The sequence below is a fragment of the Loxodonta africana genome, chromosome 1, assembly GCF_030014295.1.
Source record: "Loxodonta africana isolate mLoxAfr1 chromosome 1, mLoxAfr1.hap2, whole genome shotgun sequence".
NCBI classification, from domain to species: Eukaryota; Metazoa; Chordata; class Mammalia; order Proboscidea; family Elephantidae; genus Loxodonta; species Loxodonta africana.
In genome coordinates this window covers 110,811,501-110,829,983 of record NC_087342.1, presented here as the reverse complement: position 1 = coordinate 110,829,983, position 18,483 = coordinate 110,811,501, and the positions used below count along the sequence as shown (strand labels likewise).

Below are 18,483 nucleotides of genomic sequence, written 5' to 3'. Positions count from 1 at the left end.
TTTTTTTGCATTCTAATTTTGCCACATATACAAATATACCTTGAACAATATATTGTTTGGTTTTGTCTGCTGTCAACTTTATATAAATAATATTGTACATATTCTTCTGATTTGCTTTTTCCCATTTTTTAGATTAATCCATGTTAATGCATATTGCCACAATTTATTTTTCCTGCTGTACAGTATTTCTCTATCAATATACACCAGCATAATATTTATCCTTTCTCCGGCTCTTCTTTGTCAGACTCAAAGTAAATTGTCATTCATTTCATTTTACGAGACAAAGAACTTGAAAATGTCCTTTGAAAAAACTTCTAAAATATCTAAGATATGTAAATAAACCTGTTTTTAAATATATATAAAACAAATATTTTATTCATTCTATAGCTAATTTAAGAGCACATACAAGCAACTTGCATATGCAATCAGTTCATAAAACAGTACACTTGGTATAAAAAATGCAAAACGACAAAATCAGTAAGTCAGGAGCGTTTTCTAACAGGTACATGAGGGTGCATAATAAATATTTACCAGTTGGATGAAATTACAGGCTGTTTATAATGTGTATATTATAGACTCTGGGGAAAAAGCTGCTGGATTTGAAACAGGGAAACTAAAAATCTGAAGAAAGACCCATCATGTATCAAATTACAAACTCTACTAGTGTAATACATATTTTAAAAGTAGTCACTCAAGATACATTTTTTTTGTTTACATCTAAGAGATGTTTGTAAAAGTGCTCTGCAAACTACAAATACCTCATACTGTTAATCTCAGTATTGTTGGTAATAAAGAACTCTATGCCAACTGACTCATATGAGTCAGAATCAACTCGACGGCAACGGGTTTGGTTTTGGTTTTATGCCAACTGAGAATGGAAGAGGTGGAATGGTAAAACCAGGCTCAGAGGCAGCATGGAATCTACCAATGACTTTCATGCCGTATTCCACTGAATTCTTTTAGAGGCTTCAGAGGAAGAACAGGAAGAGAGCAGCAAAAGAACCTGAATCCTGAGCCTTGGTTCAACTTGATTAATGTTCTTTGATCTGTTTTACCCATTGGGTTTTTACAGGATGATTTTTTAAATGTTAACAAATTTTAAAATAAAATTTAAATACTAGTGGTTGTAGAAAAGATCTCTAAACCAGTAGATAATATGGGTTTCAGTTCTAGCTCTACCATTTAAGAGCTGTGTAATCTTAACACCTTTATCTCTCTGAACTTTTATACTTCATTAAAAAAAAAAAAGGAGCTTTGTGATATTTAAAATTTACTTTCATTCTAAAAAGCCCCTAACTTTCAATTAGAGTATATCTTAGAGAACAGCCTTAGAGATCATCTATGTCAACCCATTCATATTATAAACACACAACTCAACCCTAGAAGGACCAGTGATAAAAACTGATCTGATAAGAGGAATATAAACATAGATACACATCATATCCAAAACGTAATATGGCTTTTCCTAATATTTTCAAGAATAATTAACCTCTATGTCTGACCAAAAGATATCTAGACTAAAATTATAGGTATATACATACCTTTTTCATAATTGGGCTACTGGAACAAGTTTTCCAAATCAAGCTTTTTGCCAAAAGGACAAAAGTACCACTAATGAAAATTTCTTTTGAAAACATACTTGTTCTTACCAGAGATCTGGCAGAGGACATCTTTACTAGATACGGTTTGAAAGACTTCTTTAAGTAGTACTCATTAAAGACGAAAATAAGGACAACTTACCCATGATCCTTTTTTAGTGCTTCTACAATGCAGAGTAATTCAATAACCTGTGCTCTGAGTTCGTCCAGGGGATTTTTTTTCCCATCAACTGTTTCTGCTTTAGCTTTGATTTCTAATGGAGTTAGGAAAGCAGCCATATTTGGTTTAGAAGAAGCATTTGCAGGTGTTGGAAGGTATGCAGATGGCTGAAAAGATTTTTTTTTAAGTTTTTTAATGGCATTATTTACATATTTACTATTATACTTAACTTAAAAAGATACATGATTAAACAGAGACTTCAGGAAAAAAAGGTAAATTTCACACTTCAAAAAGCAGTTTGCTTTTCTTAACTGGATAACCAAAGAATAATTTTGTAATCACTAGTAAGTGAAATAGTTTTTATGAGAAATGCCAGGGGTTTTATTTAAAAACAAAAAAAAAAAACCCACAGATTTATCTTATGAATGGTTTTTGCCTAGAAGCAAGAATCTATCAGCATTATTAAGAGTTTGTTTTGTTCCTACATATTAAATATTTAATGTTTAATAATCCAAACAGCTTCACTTAAAAGTAATTATGAAAAATTTTGTAAATTTGTGCAAGAAGCATTAAAAAAGTATCCACGGCTTGACATCTTTTACTATTTTACTAAAACAACAGAAAATCATTTTAATAAAATTTCAATGAACTGCTGAAAGCTGAGAGAATCAGATTTAGTATATTCAATTAACTGAAAAAGTAGCCAAATGACCTAGAATAAAACTGAGGAATAATTTAGGAGGAAACATGACTTTCTTAAATATTAGATGTGTTTCCGTTTTGGTAATTCTGTCTTAAATAAAAATGGGAAGAGTTTAGGAAAGAATCTTCTTAGTTGCCTTTGAGTTGGCTCAGACTCACGGCGTCCTTATCTTAACAAGTGTGTAACAGACAGAAGGATTCATTCATTCTATCTCTCATTCCATTATACACTGAGTGTTTACTGCGGTGCCTAGCACTAAGCTAGGTAAAGAGTAAATTTTCTGACCATAAGCGCATGTGTTTAATGGCAAAATGAAACTGATACATAGATCTATGCCTTAAAAAAATATGAATCTATATAACATTTATATTATTCATTTAAAATAATGTAAGCCATTCTTACGGAGCCCTGGTGGTGCAGTGGTTAAAATAATATAAGCCATTCTTTAAAAAATCTGCAGAGAATTGTGTGACAAATTTCTCAAATTTTAGCAGAAATTATTTTATTTCTTAAAGAATAGTTTCTCTTGAAGGATACTTTAAATTGCAAAATTCTGACGTTAACAAAGAATTATAGAAATTATACAAATTTTAGACTACCATCACCTCACCTTTGGAGAGTAGCTTGTATCCTTTTTAAATTCAGGTAGCTTTTGGTTGGCACTATCTTCTTCCTCTTTTGGTAACTTCAGGATTTTTTCTGGGCTTTGAGTTGGCTTAGTGATTTTTTAAAATCAAGAGACGGAATACACCAAAGAAGGAAAAGGTAGTAAGCATTTGGATAATAAAACAAGTGACTTATATTCCTTTGTTTTCAGCTGTTACTGTTCCTGATGTTCCATTACCGTTAACAGGACTACATAATTTGAAGCTAAATAACACATTTGCATATCTTGATGGCAAAAACAACTTGCCTCTTGGTGACAAAAATTTTTTTCCAGTTAGATAATTTGGGAAGTACCATACTACTTAAGAGCTAATATACTAACACTAAAGTGCTATCAGTATCCCAGGCAATGCATAGAAAGCATAAAAAGAAATTACACATTAGAAACCAGGACAACTACTATAAAAAGAATGAATATTTCAGGGGGGAAAAAAAAATTTTTTTTTAAAGTGAGTATCTACTGCTCAACTGTAATCATTAATATTGGACAGGAGGATTAAAACAGGCCCCCTGTCCCTTTCTGACCCTGTGCTCTGTGGTTATGCTCTCGTGACAACTCCCTGTTTTCAGGCCTCGTTGAAATGGAACTATCTATTGCCTTTGTATATCCTCACGCTCAAGTATTTGCCACTTGGGTATATAGTTATCTTTCTGATTTTTATATTTTAGTGGAGCTATAAATCCTCTTTCATTCTTTTCTTCAGACGTACTCTGGATTTGATAAATTCTCTGTGTTTTGTGACAGTGATAACAACTTACAGAATGTCCACCATTGAAGCGACCAGGCAACCTTCGTCCAGGCATCTTAGGTCTATTTGCAGTGAGATGTAGTAAGTTTTCTGAGGATGCTATATCATCAAAATTTACAAGATCTAGAGAATAAAAGTAAACATACCTACTAATGGATAACCGCACATTTTAAAAGGTAAAAAACAATGTTTAAGAGTACCACTACTATTAATGACTTAACAAGTTAAACTGTGCTTTTCATATGCATTTGGAAAACCACACTCACCCTTAAAAACAAACATCCTCTTCACCTGATCCTTTCACAATCTAAGGCTTTATAACAGTATAAACCTTGTGCTTCTAATAGAGACTTAGACCTCAACAAAAAGTTCTTATTGAAAGATACAAAGAATAGCGACAGAAATCTGCACTATGACTGGTGGTAGCATAAAAAACTGTCATCTTAAGTTCTTGCTTGTAAAATTACATGTTCTACTTCTTAAATTCATAATTAATTATAACTATCAGAAAAAAAATTTTTTTTCTATCAGAAAACTTACAAATAAAACTTGCTTTAAACTTCAGGAAGTATATTAATATTCAAATTTTTAAGTACCTGGCACCCTGCTGCATCCCATTTGCATTTCTTAATGTAAAGTGAAAACATAATTTAATGTGTCTTTATCTGTATATACATGTATGTGCACAGTATATTATAGCTGGGACCCAAACTGTTTATGGTTCACTGCACCTGTACTTAAACATTATCATGTTTAGAACTCATAACAGTTATAAATCTAAGAGAAATCAGACACCAACGGAAAATGCTACAAAGATCATCGCCTTGCTTAAGGACAAATTTGTATCTTTGAAACAGTGGCGTATAATACTTTGTTTTCTTCTAGATTATCCGAAAAAAATCTTACTAAAGGAGTTCATCTTCAATTCTGAAGCCCAGCTATCTATACAAGAATACTAAAGGTAAACTCCAGACACTTCCATTGTCAATATAATCTTCCTTTAGTCCAGATTCCAATATAAATATTAACCACAGCCAAGATGTTCTACATGGCAGCAGACATCTTTGGACCGTGCCAGTTCTGGATTCATTCTTCAAGTTGCCACTTGCCTGAATAGTTATAAAACTTCCTGTCAAATATTTAGAAGTCCCAACTCAGTGATATGTTATTTCTTAAAGAGATCTAAAAGTAGTATTCATTACCACCCTCAAAGTTTACTAAACTACTTTCATATTCAAAGTAATTTATTTAGAGGTTTCTTTGGGGGGAGTGGGGGTGGGGAACAGGGATGGAGGGCACAAAGGTAAGGCAGAGAAAAAGGCATCACTGTCTGGCAATACGCATTTTACAACTGAAACTTTTTGTTGAATGCTGTCCATTCCCTTCCATCTTCACATCCTAAGATCATTTTGTGTGTTACAACATTGTGGATTAAGTCACTAAGCTAATATATTGCAAGAGGCCCTCTAATATAGTCGGTTTAATTTTTGAGTCTTTCAGTAATTGTAAGTAATAATAAAATGCAATTAACCATAATAAGAAATGTAATGGCTTTAATGGTAAATGCATTATACAATCCCAAAGATCTTGAACTTAATACATATTTTAATATGTCATTTTATTTATAAATACCATAAACGAAGAAAACAGTTTTTAAAAAGGTATGTTAAAAAATATCCTATAGTAAAGACTGCTTTTTAGTAAATGTTACGTGTGTATTGACAACCTTCAGAAATATAATCATTTTGGCCTGTGGAGATTATTTTCAAATGCATATTTAAGCAATTTGCAGAAAGAAAATGAAAACACAACAAGAGATGAGGACAAACGAAACTGAAAGGGGTAAAAAAAGGTAGATTTATAAAATTATATACCATGCTCATGTAAAATGCCAGCCATACATCCAGTTTTGGGCTATAACAACAAGACAAATATTTTTACTATTCTAAAAGTCTCTCAGGTTCTCCATTTAAGTCATTAGGTTAGTAAAAATCAAACAGTGCACATTTTGGATGCATGATGTATCTGAATACTTTTAAATTTACCTAAGAGTGAAAACAATGGATTTACACTGTATACATGGCATAAAATATATGGCAATCATGTAACTTGCCATCACACTGTCATTCTGCCAGCCACTTACATTTCTGCATATTAACTAAGAGGCCATGGAATTAAAGAAAACAAAACAAAACATCCAATTTTTAGAAAAAATAAACTGACCTTTACAGTATGCCAATTTAAAAAAATAAAATTTATTAAGAGACTATTTGAAACTAATTGGAAAATGTTTCCAAAATGAATATCATTTTATGAAATGGAAAACCAAAAAGGTTAGAATAAATACACAGACAAACATGTACACTTTCAATAAAATTACAAATAAAAAAAAATCAGTGTGCACCACCTATTTATATTGATTTCTTTTAAAAATTGTCATCTTACCAAAATGGAGAAGGGTAGGATAATTTCCTGACACGTAAGGAAAACATGGCAAACAGGCTAGGAAACAAAATCTGGAAAGAAAAGTCAAGGATAGGAATGTCTAGAAAAAAGACTGAACCAAAAAAATTATTCTACAAAGCAGGGAAAAGGAACAGTTGTAGAATGAGTAGAATAATTTCAATGATTAGTATATAATTATTGCAGGTTATCTAAATTTATACAACGTGTGTACTGAGTTTTAGATTTATTCCTTTGTCTTACAAGAGGAAAAACCACGGTCAGCATTAACTTCATTATACATTAAGCTAAAATGAAGCCAATTACTCACTGAACAAGACAGCTTCCGAAGTATAACCTAGGGCTTTACTCTTAGAGGCCAGAGTAATAAATCAATAGAGTAACATTTCATAATATAGTTATAACTGAAATTAAACCACCTTTTAGTCAAGTTTTAGACTTTAGCGCACGAAAATAATTACGATAAAGGAGGCAGTTTTGATTCTATGCTATCATAAAAGAAAAATTCGCCAAATATTATTTTTAAATAGCTCACCATAAAAATATAAATTAAGACAACCAGTGGATGGAATAAAAACAGCAGTTTGGCCATTAGCTGGAATGGGTTATAGACAAAATTTTCTGACCTTCTATAAGTCTAGAGGAACCCTGGTGGCGCAATGGTTAAGAGCTCAGCTGCTAACCAAAAGGTCGGCAGTTTGAATCTACCAGCTGCTTCTCGGAAACTCTATGGGGCAGTTCTACTCTGTCCTATGGGGTCGCTTATGTGTCAAAATCCACTCAGTGACAGTGGGTTTGATTTTTTATAAGTCTAGCATCTCTGGATAATTTTCTTATTTATTTGAAGAAAAAAATAGACCAGAAATTTATAAGTCTTCAAACACTGCTCCACAACGTTTACTTGTTTTTTTTTAAATAAAAATTAAATAATGGCTGTAGATGTAAGTTAAGACAGAACTAGGGACCAAAAACAAAAAAAGAACTCTTTGACTACCAATAATTTGACATTGGTGTAAGTGTTATTTCTCCTGGAAATGTAGCAAAGGAGATGATTGTATACAGGAAATTTTATTTTTAAGTGAAAACTTCTTTTATCTAAAAAAAAATTATTTTAAATTTCCACTACCTTGATATAAACTTAATAAAGGAAATGTTTAAGAATGACACAAAACAACAGATAAACACAGGCTCTAAATATTATTCCTTTCTGTCAAAATTGAGGACTTTTGTGATAAAGGGTAAAGAAAATTATGTAAGTTCAAAATATCTTTCTTTTTAGACCAGACTTAATGGTCTGACTGAGACTAGAGGTACCCCAGTGGTCATGGCCCCCAGACCTTCTGTTGCCCCAGGACAGGAACCATTCCCAAAGCTAACTCTTCAGACATGGATTGGACTGGACAATGGGTTGGAGAGGGATGCTGGTGAGGAGTGAGCTTCTTTGATCAGGTGGACACTTAAGACTATGTGGGCATCTCCTGCCTGGAGGGGAAATGAGAGGGTAGAGGTGGGCGAAATGGACACAAAAAGAGAGAGTGGAAGGAGAGAGCGGGCTGTCTCATTAGGGGGAGTGTAACTGGGAGTATGTAGCAAGGTGTATATAAGTTTTTGTGTGAGAGACTGACTTGATTTGTAAACTTTCACTTAAAGCACAACAAAAATTATAAATAAAAAAAAAACTTTTTTTTGCTTTCCAGAGTTACAACTGTGCAACTCATTTTTTTTCCTCCAACTATTACTTTTGAAAACAGATTTCTAACTATACTTTAAATCGTAACAGAACATAGCATAAACTGATAGAATCCTATTTTTACCACTAATCTCAATAAAAGGAAATACGGGATTTTTTTTAAAAGCCATGACATGATTTTTTTTCCATTTAAGTAAGTAAGAACGACTCTTGCCAGTTAAAAACATACTGAATATACTTGAGTGAATGCCTCTACAATCCAACCAACATCTCAATTACCAGAAATTAGTAATGAATATGGCTTTATCCAGACCAGGCAGTATAAAATGTATTAAGGAAAGAATCTAAAAATCATCCAAATTAAAAGAATGAAAGAGGCCATGCTTAAGTCAGAGCTTTTGCACTGGCAAACTGAAAAGAGAGAGAAAAAATAAAATCACCTGAAAAAAACTGAAATGTTATAGCACATATTACAATATGATCACAAAAAACATCTAAGTGTAACTGGCCTTCAAGTTGAAATAGAAATATGAAATGCTAATATTGAAGCTAAAAATACATTAAGACAGAGTTTTAAAAATTTAAAGAATATCATAAAGCACTTCATATAATGGGGATTCAGAGAGTTCTCTTTTGATTTCTGTGATCTTGGATATTTCATGTGTCCGTAGCTTACTTTGTTTAGATGCAAAATAGGGAAAAAATGTCATATGCCTCCTAGAGTTACTGTAAAGATAAAATAAGTATGAGAAAGCATTTTGAAAAAGTAAAAACAAGTGCAAAGCACTATACAAAATAATAACCACCACTACAGAGTAATGATTGCATAATACATGATAAGATCTTTATCAAGACTTCTCTGTTTCAAGTTTTGGATTTTATAACTAAAGGGTACAAGAGACCTGAAAAAGTTCAGACTAGAGATATAAAGATGATTAATGGCCTGAAAAATCACTCCTAAAGCTTACGGAAAAACATTTAATTAAGAAGTAAAGCCTGCTGATTCATATTAGAGAGTCATAAAAAGCCTATTTTCTTTTATTGGAAACAAAACAATCTTGCAGGTAAGTGTAGAAATAAAAACCTTCTTTTAAAACATTATCTAGTGCTGGTACTAATGGACAAAATCATCTCATTTTTTAAATTTTTTAAAATAAAATTATTTGTGCCTGAGTTAGGTGGTATGGTTAATTCTGTGATGAAGGAATAGACTAATAGATGGATGATCTTTTAACATCTATCTCAATCTTCTGACCAATAAAAAAAAAAATTATATGAACTATAACTACACTTTGGCTATTTATCTTTTTTTAGCTTTATTTCATTTTGGCTATATAAATTTTAAACAAACTTCAATTAATTTCCACTGTATCTAACCACATACAAAATGTATACACAAACTCCTTATTTATAGTTTCTAAAAACTATAGTGACAACTTTTTTAACATATCACCTTTCCACATGCTGACTTACCTGCTTCTTTTGGGCTCCTTACTACAAAGGAGTCCAGCTCTACTGATTTCGGTCTAAGTGGTAACTGCTCAGAATCTACCTTTGGTTTTGATACTGGCTCAGTTTCAAATTTTGATGAAATGGTAGAAACGTCCCCATTAATCCTGAAATGAGAAAAACAAACATATACAAAAATCACTTGTATGTGAAATACAACCATTTTTAAAAATTGTGATTTAGTGCTATTAAAGATTTTATAGTATTTAACACTGATTTCTTTCTGTTCTGTAAAATTATTTCTATAAATATAAAACTCTGCCCTAAGGCTGACCACAGTATAATCAGAAATGTAAAAACTTTTAATATGTATTCACCTAGAGTGAATATAAAACAGAATTTAATACAGAATGATTTCAAACTATAGAGAAAAAGTAGAAAATACTGTCATGTGTTACTTAACACCCACAATACAGTCTGTGAAATAGGACGTTATGTGATTTGGACACTGTGCGAACACCGTATTATATACAGGCAGTCTCCAGATTACAAACAAGTCCCATTCCCAAATCTGTCTGCAACTCAAGTTTGTATGTAAGTCAGAACAGTTAGGTACAGTTTGTTATCTAATATCAGTTAGTCAAATGTTTGTCTTTATGTATAGTACATAACGTACCTTTCTATCCGTAAAAAACGTTAACGAAACACTTCCACGTACTCTAAAACATCTTTAACATAATACAGTAGTAATAACAATAGTAACATTTTAACGCACATCGCAAAGTAGCACCCACTTGTTATTACAAACCATTGTATGTACCTCAAATTTTTAATGTAACAGGCTTTATGGGGGTTGAACCACGGATGTATACACGTGGTCAGACACTGCCCCAGCGGAAGTAATGCGGCACATGGCTATACTTAAAGTATTACTTTGGGATTTATAAAGGCATTTAGGTCAAAGACAGACCAATCAATAGGCTAATTTAAAACTGGGAAAACTTACTTGGCTATAGGAGGCGGTGGAGGAACTGGTTTTTCAGGTCGCTTTGGGTACACTGTTCCAGGAGCTCTCAATAAATTATTGGCTTTGGCGGGTGGGGTAGGCTTCTTGGGCGGGACTTGTGGAGCAGATGGTTTAGAAGGTTTCTGTTCTACAGTTGATTTTTCATCTGATGATTACAAAATATTTAACAAATTTTAACAATCAAAACTACTTAGGTTTTCTAATTGTAAAAGCCAATGTCAGGCTGGAAAAGTATGGCAAAGTGAGACACATTAATTCTCATTATCTATCTATCTAATCTATATATCTATCTGTCTATCTGGAGCCCTGGTGGTACAGTGGTTAAGCATTCAGCTGCTAACCAAAAGGTTAGCAGTTTGAAACCACCAGCAGTTCCTTGGAAACCGTATGGGGCAGTTCTACTCTGTCCTATACAGTTGCTGAGTCAGGATCGACTCAATTACAAAGGGTTTGGTTTTTTGGGTATCTCTCTCTCTCTCTCTCTTTAGCTCTATCTATATCTCTGTATCTCTCACTCTCTCTCTCTACTCATATATACATATATAAATATATATCTACCTATCTATCCATCCATCTATCTACCCTATCTAGTTTTACCTGTTTTTAAAGATCAATAGATCTATAGTACCAAGGAGGCCCCTAGGTGGTACAAATAGTTTGCACAAGACTGCTAACCTAAAGGTTGGTGGTTCAAACCCATCCAGTGGTACAAGGGAGAATAGGCCTGGTAATCTGTTTCCATTAAGATTCCAAACCAAAACCTACTGCCCTGAGTCGATTCCAACTCACAGCGACCCTACAGGGTAGAGCAGAACTGCCCCATTGGGTTTCTAAGGCTGTAAGCTTTGTGAAAGAAGAATGCCAGATCTTTCTCCCACAGAGCGGCAGGTGGGTTTCAACCACTGACCTTTCAGTTAGCAACCAAGTGCTTTAACCACTGCATCACCAGGGTTTCTCCTGTTAAGATTATGGCCAAGAAAACCCTATGTAGCAGTTTTATTCTGTAACACATGGGGTCGCCACGAGTTGGAATCGACTTGATGGCAACTAACAACAATGACTAATGATGTCGAGCCTTTTTCCGTGTGTTGGTCATTTGTATATCTTCTCTGGAGAAATGTCTATTTAAGTGCTTTGCCTATTTTTCAATTGAGCTTTTGGTCTTTTTGTTATTGAGTTATGAGTTCTTTATATATTCTGGATATTAGACCTTTATCAAATATACAATTTGCAATTATCTTCTCCCATTCGGTAGGTTGTCTTTTCACTTTCTTGAAAATGTCCTCTGATGCACAAAAGTTTAATTTTGATGAAGTCCGATTTATTTTTTCTTTCGTTACTCATGCTTTTTGTGTCATCTCTGAAAATCCAGTGCCAAATCCAAGGCCATCAGATTTATGTTTTTTTCCAAGAGTATTATAGTTGGAGCTCTTATATTTAAGTCACTGAGCCTTTCTGAACTACTGTATGTATATGGCAGAGGTCCAACTTTGATGTCTTGCATATGGATATCCAGTTTTGAATATTGGATTTTTAGTTCAACTAAAAAAAGTCTTCTAACAAAAAGTCTTATGTTAGCCACCCTAATGCCTAAAGGAAGAATTATGCAAGATACAGATGTTATGATAATTTAGAATAGAGAAAAGGAGCAAGAATAGCATAAGTATATAAAGAAAAATTTTTGACTAAAAATAGATATAACATATATATAGCAGCTGACAAAACACAAAAATATAATTATGTCCTATCTTATTTATTACAGAGTACAACAATACATTACTAACACTATATATAATAAGTTAATCTACTTAGAAATTTAAATAAGGGTTAGTGCCCTGATGCATGAATTGGAACTGAAAAATAATAAATAATGCTGGCACCGAAGTATGAATGATTATAAGTGCATAACTTCTAACTAAAGATCAAATATTTTATTCTTTTTATTAACGGTCACTTGGAGATTTACTAGAGAATTAAAAAAAAAAAATACTATCAGAAAAGCAGTGAGTTATTCTTAATTGTGTCTATTTTAGAACAACTTAAGACAAAAGAAATTTCCCCATATTATTATTTCTGAGGAGCCTTGGTGGTGCAGTGGTTAAGAGCTATGGCTGCTAACCAAAAGGTCAGCAGTTCAAATCCACCAGTGGCTCCTTGGAAAACCTATGGGGCAATTCTACTCTGTCCTGAAGTGTATAAACTACCTCAACGACATAAAAGTTACACAACTGTTCTGAAAAGCTATCATTGCACTTGACTCAGCATGTATCACTAAAACGCATGATGAAACTAAATGTCAGAAACATATGACTGCAATGACCTCCTAACTGTCAAACCCCCAATACAGGTTTCAAGGAGCCCTGTTAGGGCAGTGGTTAAGCAGTCGGCTGCTAACCAAAAGGGTGGTGGTTCAAACCCACCGGCCATTCCATGGAAGAAAGATGTGGCAGTCTGCTTCCATAAAGAGTACAGCCTTGGAAACCCTATGGGACAATTCTACTCTGCCCTATAGGGTCACTATGAGTCAGAATGAACTCAACGGCAACAGGTTTTGTTTTTATAATACGAGTTTCAGTCCCAATCTTCCCTTGAAATCTCTGTGGCACCTGACAATGTTGGACACTTCCAAGAATTTTAACTTGTTAAATTAAAATGTAGCATTTTCAGAAGCTTAAGTTATAAAGCTCGACAAGTCATCATCACATGAACACACCTGAGCAACCACCTCCAAGGTCAAGAACTAAGCATTATCCACATCTCTAAAGTTCCCTTCATGTTTCTTCCAAATTTTACTTTTGCCTATTTTTGAACTTTACAGCAATGGAATCATAACATTCATGTTGCTGCATGTAACTTTAGTTCTTTCATTTGTGCTATACGGTATCCCAGTATATGAATATACCTCAAATTATCCATTCTAATGATGGACATTTGGGTTATCTCCAATTAGGGGCCAATACAAATAATGCTAGAATAAACTTCCTTATTTGAGTCTTTTGCTGCATACGTGAAGCATACATTTCTGCCGGGTATATAGCTGGAAGTGAGAAGTACTGGGTAACAGGGTATAGGTATATTCAACTTTAGTTCTCCAGCTTGGATATACCAATTTATACTCCCACCAATGAAATTCCTGCTTAATGTGTATCCTTTACCAACATTTGATATTGTTTCAAAATAAATAAATAAATAGCAATTGTGGTTAGTGTGTCTTACTGTGGTTTAAAATTACATCCCCTTGATGAGTACTAAAATTGGGAAACTTCTCATACTTTGATGACCATTTGGATAGTCTCCTCTAAAATGAAGTTTCTATTCAAAACTCTTACCTATTTTTTTATTGGGCTGTCTTTTTCTTATTAATTTGTAGTAATTCTTTATATATTCTGGATATGAGTGCTTTGCCAGTTATCTCTGCTGTAAATATCTTTTTCCACCCTGTGGAATGCATTTTCACTCTTCTAATGGTGACTTTTTATTAACAAATATTCTTAATTTTAATATAGTCCAAATAATCTTTTCCTTTATGGTAATGTCTTATGTGTCCTGTTAAAGAAATAGTTCCCCACTCCAAGGATACAAAGATGTTTGCTTACATTATCTTCTAGAAAATTGTTTTCCCTTTTACATTTACAGCCACAATTCAAATACAGTTGTCTTTTAAGCATGTTATAAGATAGGGTTCAGGTTTGTTTAGCATTATTTATTGCAAAGACATCCTTTTCCCACTGTTTCACAGTGTAACTTTTGTCATAAAGCACCTATTGATCTATTTCTGGAATCGAATCTGTGTACAATATGAGGAAAAGGTTAAGATTTATTAATTTCTTACATGGTTATCAATTAACCAACACCATTTACTCCATTTTTTAACTGCAATAGCAACTTTGTTATAAATCACATGGCCTTTAATGTCTCTTAAATTCTTGCAATGGTTCTTGCCTTGTAGGCCCCTTTGTCTTGTATTAACATAGTGCAGAAGCTTCTTTTTCATCGGTGTTTGCCTGGTATATCTTTGTCCATCCTTTCAACTTAATTCTTCCTGAATCTTTAATACTAAGGTGTGTCTCTTGTTAGCAAGTTACGGTTTTTTGTTTGTTTTGTTTTCATCCAGTGCAAAATATAAACAAATAGTTAAACATATACTCCTTGCCATAACATTGTAAGGCCTTTCACGGCCTAAACAAGTGGTTCTCAACTTTGTCTTCACGTTAAAATTATCTGGAAAGCTTTAAAAATACTAATACCTGAGTGACACACTGTAAAAATTCTGATTTAACTGGTGGTCTGAAGAAGATTCTAGGCATCAGTATATTTTAAAAAGACACCCAGATAATTCTAATACATAGCTAGGATTAAGAATAACTGTACAAAGCTACCTTTCCAGTTTAATTCTCAAAATGCCTCCTAGGGTGTCTACAGCCATTTCCTGAATATGCCATGCTTTTTCTTCTTTTCGTATGCTCTTTCTGAGACCTGGAACCATCTTTACTTTTCCAGTCATCATATTCTGTTTATTTTCTAAGTCTTTGCATAATCACAACCTCCTCAGTATTATGCATGTAACTATTCAATTAGCAATCATCAGAATATCACTATTATAACTGAAAAAAAATTTTTTAATGTTTTTAAAAAAAAATCTCCCTATAAACTGGCACAAGCCACTTGCCTCATAAGTACGTACTGACTGACTCCATGTTACTGTGTGTTTAACATTTAGTTAGAAGTCTATTTCATATGTGGGTAAGTGTAAATAAAGGATATTGTCCACTACTTCTTAAAAAGTAAAGATTACTTTTAGATTCAAACTGGAGTAATATAACAGGTATCAAAATGTTCTTTGTAGAGAATTAGAGATAAGTATCATTTCCTTTTTGGTAAGCACACTAAATATAAAATACAATAAAGCCCTGCCACAGCTCTTGATTCATTCTCCACACTACATATTGTTCACAGATGAAAAGGCATTTGAGTTCAGTACTTCCAATAGGAAATGCCCTTAAATGAGTCTTAAACACGTGGACCTTGATTTTAATTTTACACCAAAGTAAACCATACTACACCAAGGTTTCACAGAACATAACAAATCACTTACAAATATGAATACTGATTTGTGTAAGAATCTACAGTCAAGCAAAGATATTTAACGATTGCCTCAAGACTTTCACTTTAGGCAATATGCTGAATTATGTACCAAGGCCGCCTATTCTGCCAACTTAAAATTCTATACAGTATAAGACAAAAATATCTTCCAAGAATAAGGAGGAAAGATATTCTTGAACAAACAAAACATGTTTCACAAACAAAACATGTTCCTTTATGGAGGTTCTGCTTAGATCCTCCATAAAAGAAATTCTTTTAAAAATGTATTTTAGGCAAAAATGTGAAATGCGAAAGAAGAGTAAGGAAGCAAGAAATGTGCACAAATCCAACCAAATGCTGACTGAGAATCAGCAGCACACTGATGGTGGTCGAAGCTGTGAGCCTTTTTGTATATGATTGCCCAGAGAGCTGAGAATAAGACAGTAAAAGAATAATAGTTCTGAAAATGAATAGCCCACATTAAGTTTTAGCTCAGTGAATGAGTGAATTAATGATGCTACTGGGCCTTTTGAGGGGAGGGGCGCCAGTATCAGCCACAACCACCTTCTGTAATAGGTAAACTACACGTAGGCAACAGGGCCCCGCGCTTTTTCAAAGAGACAGAGTAAGCATCGCAATTCAATTACTGGCACTGAAGGTCCCAGGAATCAGTTAATCAGGCCCTCAATATCTGCAACCTCGTGTGCCATCGATGAATCGTTAGCATGTGTCTGTATCATCCTAGCCATAGTAACTTGCTGCCCTTTAATGCCAGCCTAAAGTCTGTGTGAGAAGCGGCGAAAACAAAATCTCAAGGAACATCTGTTACCACAACTCTCTCTAGTCTATGAATAAGGAAACTAGATTACCATCATAACCACACTGGTGCATAATCTCTGCTTGGAGGGATGTATCATCTGGTTACATCCTGCCTATAAATCAACTCAAATACAAGAAGGCAGATTCAGTACCTCTGCTGTAATAGAAACCCTCAAAGAAATGCCCTTGGGACACAAGTCCTTTGCCTCTACCAGTAAAAAAAAAGTGTGGAACCAAGCTAGGCTTTGACAGCCTTTTACGGCCCTCCTTTGGGTGTGATTCGGGCAGCAGGGAGGTTGGAGAAGAAGGACTTGTAGAGATAAAGGTTTAAGTGATTTTGACTCGTCAGCAGTGGCTTTTTAGAAGCCTAATAGAGCCTTTCTTATGTTCTCGCCTATGCCTATGCCTATGCCTCACTTGCTGGTATTTGAGAATAAATGAAAGTTCCTCCCTTCATATCGTTATGTACTCCACACCAAAGATAAAATGGGGGCACCAAGAAAGAAGTGAGCTACTGAAACATATATCTAAGAAAAGCTTCCCAAAACAGCAGGATAATTAGTGTTTCAAAGTGCTCTTTTCTGGGGCACAGCATGGTCATCACTCTAAGTCTATTCAAGCAAATACAAAAACCCATTGCAGTAGAGTTAATTCCAACCTTTTTTTTAGAGATGCCATAGGACAGAGTAGAACTACCTCACAGGCTTTCCAAAACTGTAAGTTTTTACAGAAGCAGACTGCAGTATCTTTCTCCTGTTGAGTGTCTGGTGGTTTCAAACCACTGACCTTTTGGTTACCAACAGAGTGCTTAAACACTCTGCCACCAGGGCTCCTGAGAAAATAATAGGGGGCAGAAACTGCTGAACAGCTTTGACAAAATCCACATGGTTACTTGAGGTAGCCTGTAGACAATGAGGGCTCCCACAGACTGAGGGAGCTATTAACTTCCATTCTAAAGATTTGGGAAAATGCTCCATGAAACCATAGGGGGCCACTTAAGAGTCAAGGGTAAAAGGGTGACCCATGGTTTCTAGTAGTGCTTTTTACCCAACAAAATAGCTTTTCAAAGCACATCTTCTGTGGAACGTCGAGAAGAAAAATAAAAGTCACGAACACGCGTACTTGTGGAAAATACTCTATTTCCTTGTCAGAGGCTTAATGTTCCTCAAATTGGCCCTACCCATGGTTTGAAAAACCTCACTCTGTTGATTGTGGAAGTGCAGGTAGAACTTCGATGTGTTTTTATTTAAAAATAAATCATTAACTCCTTACTGATACTCAACACAGATTAACACTAGCTCTAACAACGCACGTATCCAAAGGTCACTGGCACAGCATTGTAAGCGATTTCTTGTACTAACAGTGGAAGTTCACGATGTGGAGATGCTGACACTTCTACCATCACTTCATCATTTCCTATCTACATATTGTGACATTTCATGGTTTGAATGAATACAGTTAAGTGAATTTTAGTATAATTTTGTCTGGTTTGAATTTAACTAAAGGAGTCTTCAGAAAGTTGACAAGTGGCTTAAAAAGATTCCTGCAGGGAAATGTGCTGACACACTGCAGGAAACGCAACCAATGTCTCAAAACAATTTGTGTATAAATTTTTGAATGAGAAACTAATTTGCACTGTAAATTTTTACCTAAAACACAATGATAAGAAAAGAAAAAAGATTCCTGCAAAGAAATTAGACTAAAAAAAAAGATCATGTAATTACCCTAATGGAGACCAAGTAAATGAAAAATACATGGAAGCATTCATATTTTCCTATTACTTTCACTAGATCTCTTACAGCCATGTCAGGTTAATGAGAAGAACTTTTCAAATGAAGAGTCTGGGTACTGTTCAGGATGTTTAAACACGAGAAAAAAAAAAGGTCTTTTATATTTACTCATATTTACCATTTTTTGGCATTCTTCATTACTTTATATAGATCCAAATGCCCATTTAGTATCATTTTCTTTCTGCCTAAAGAACTACTTTTAACATTTCTTGTATTGCAGGTCTGCTGGCCATAAGTTCTCTCAGATTTTGCCTGAAAGCTCTTCTTCTGACTTCATTTCTGAAAGG

The 18,483-nt window shown here is 34.1% G+C and overlaps 1 protein-coding gene across 1 annotated transcript in view; it reads right to left on the bottom strand.

Annotated features, from left to right (window-relative positions):
• Window positions 1–18,483, bottom strand: part of CD2AP (CD2 associated protein) — a 144,952-nt gene that overhangs the window by 11,888 nt on the left and 114,581 nt on the right. The window contains exons 12-16 of the mRNA XM_003404448.4: window positions 10,485–10,650; window positions 9,503–9,645; window positions 3,887–3,999; window positions 3,072–3,176; window positions 1,741–1,925 (exon numbers count right to left, since the gene is read on the bottom strand). Coding sequence (XP_003404496.2) covers window positions 1,741–1,925; window positions 3,072–3,176; window positions 3,887–3,999; window positions 9,503–9,645; window positions 10,485–10,650 — 712 coding nt within the window. The remainder of the gene's footprint in view (window positions 1–1,740; window positions 1,926–3,071; window positions 3,177–3,886; window positions 4,000–9,502; window positions 9,646–10,484; window positions 10,651–18,483) is intronic.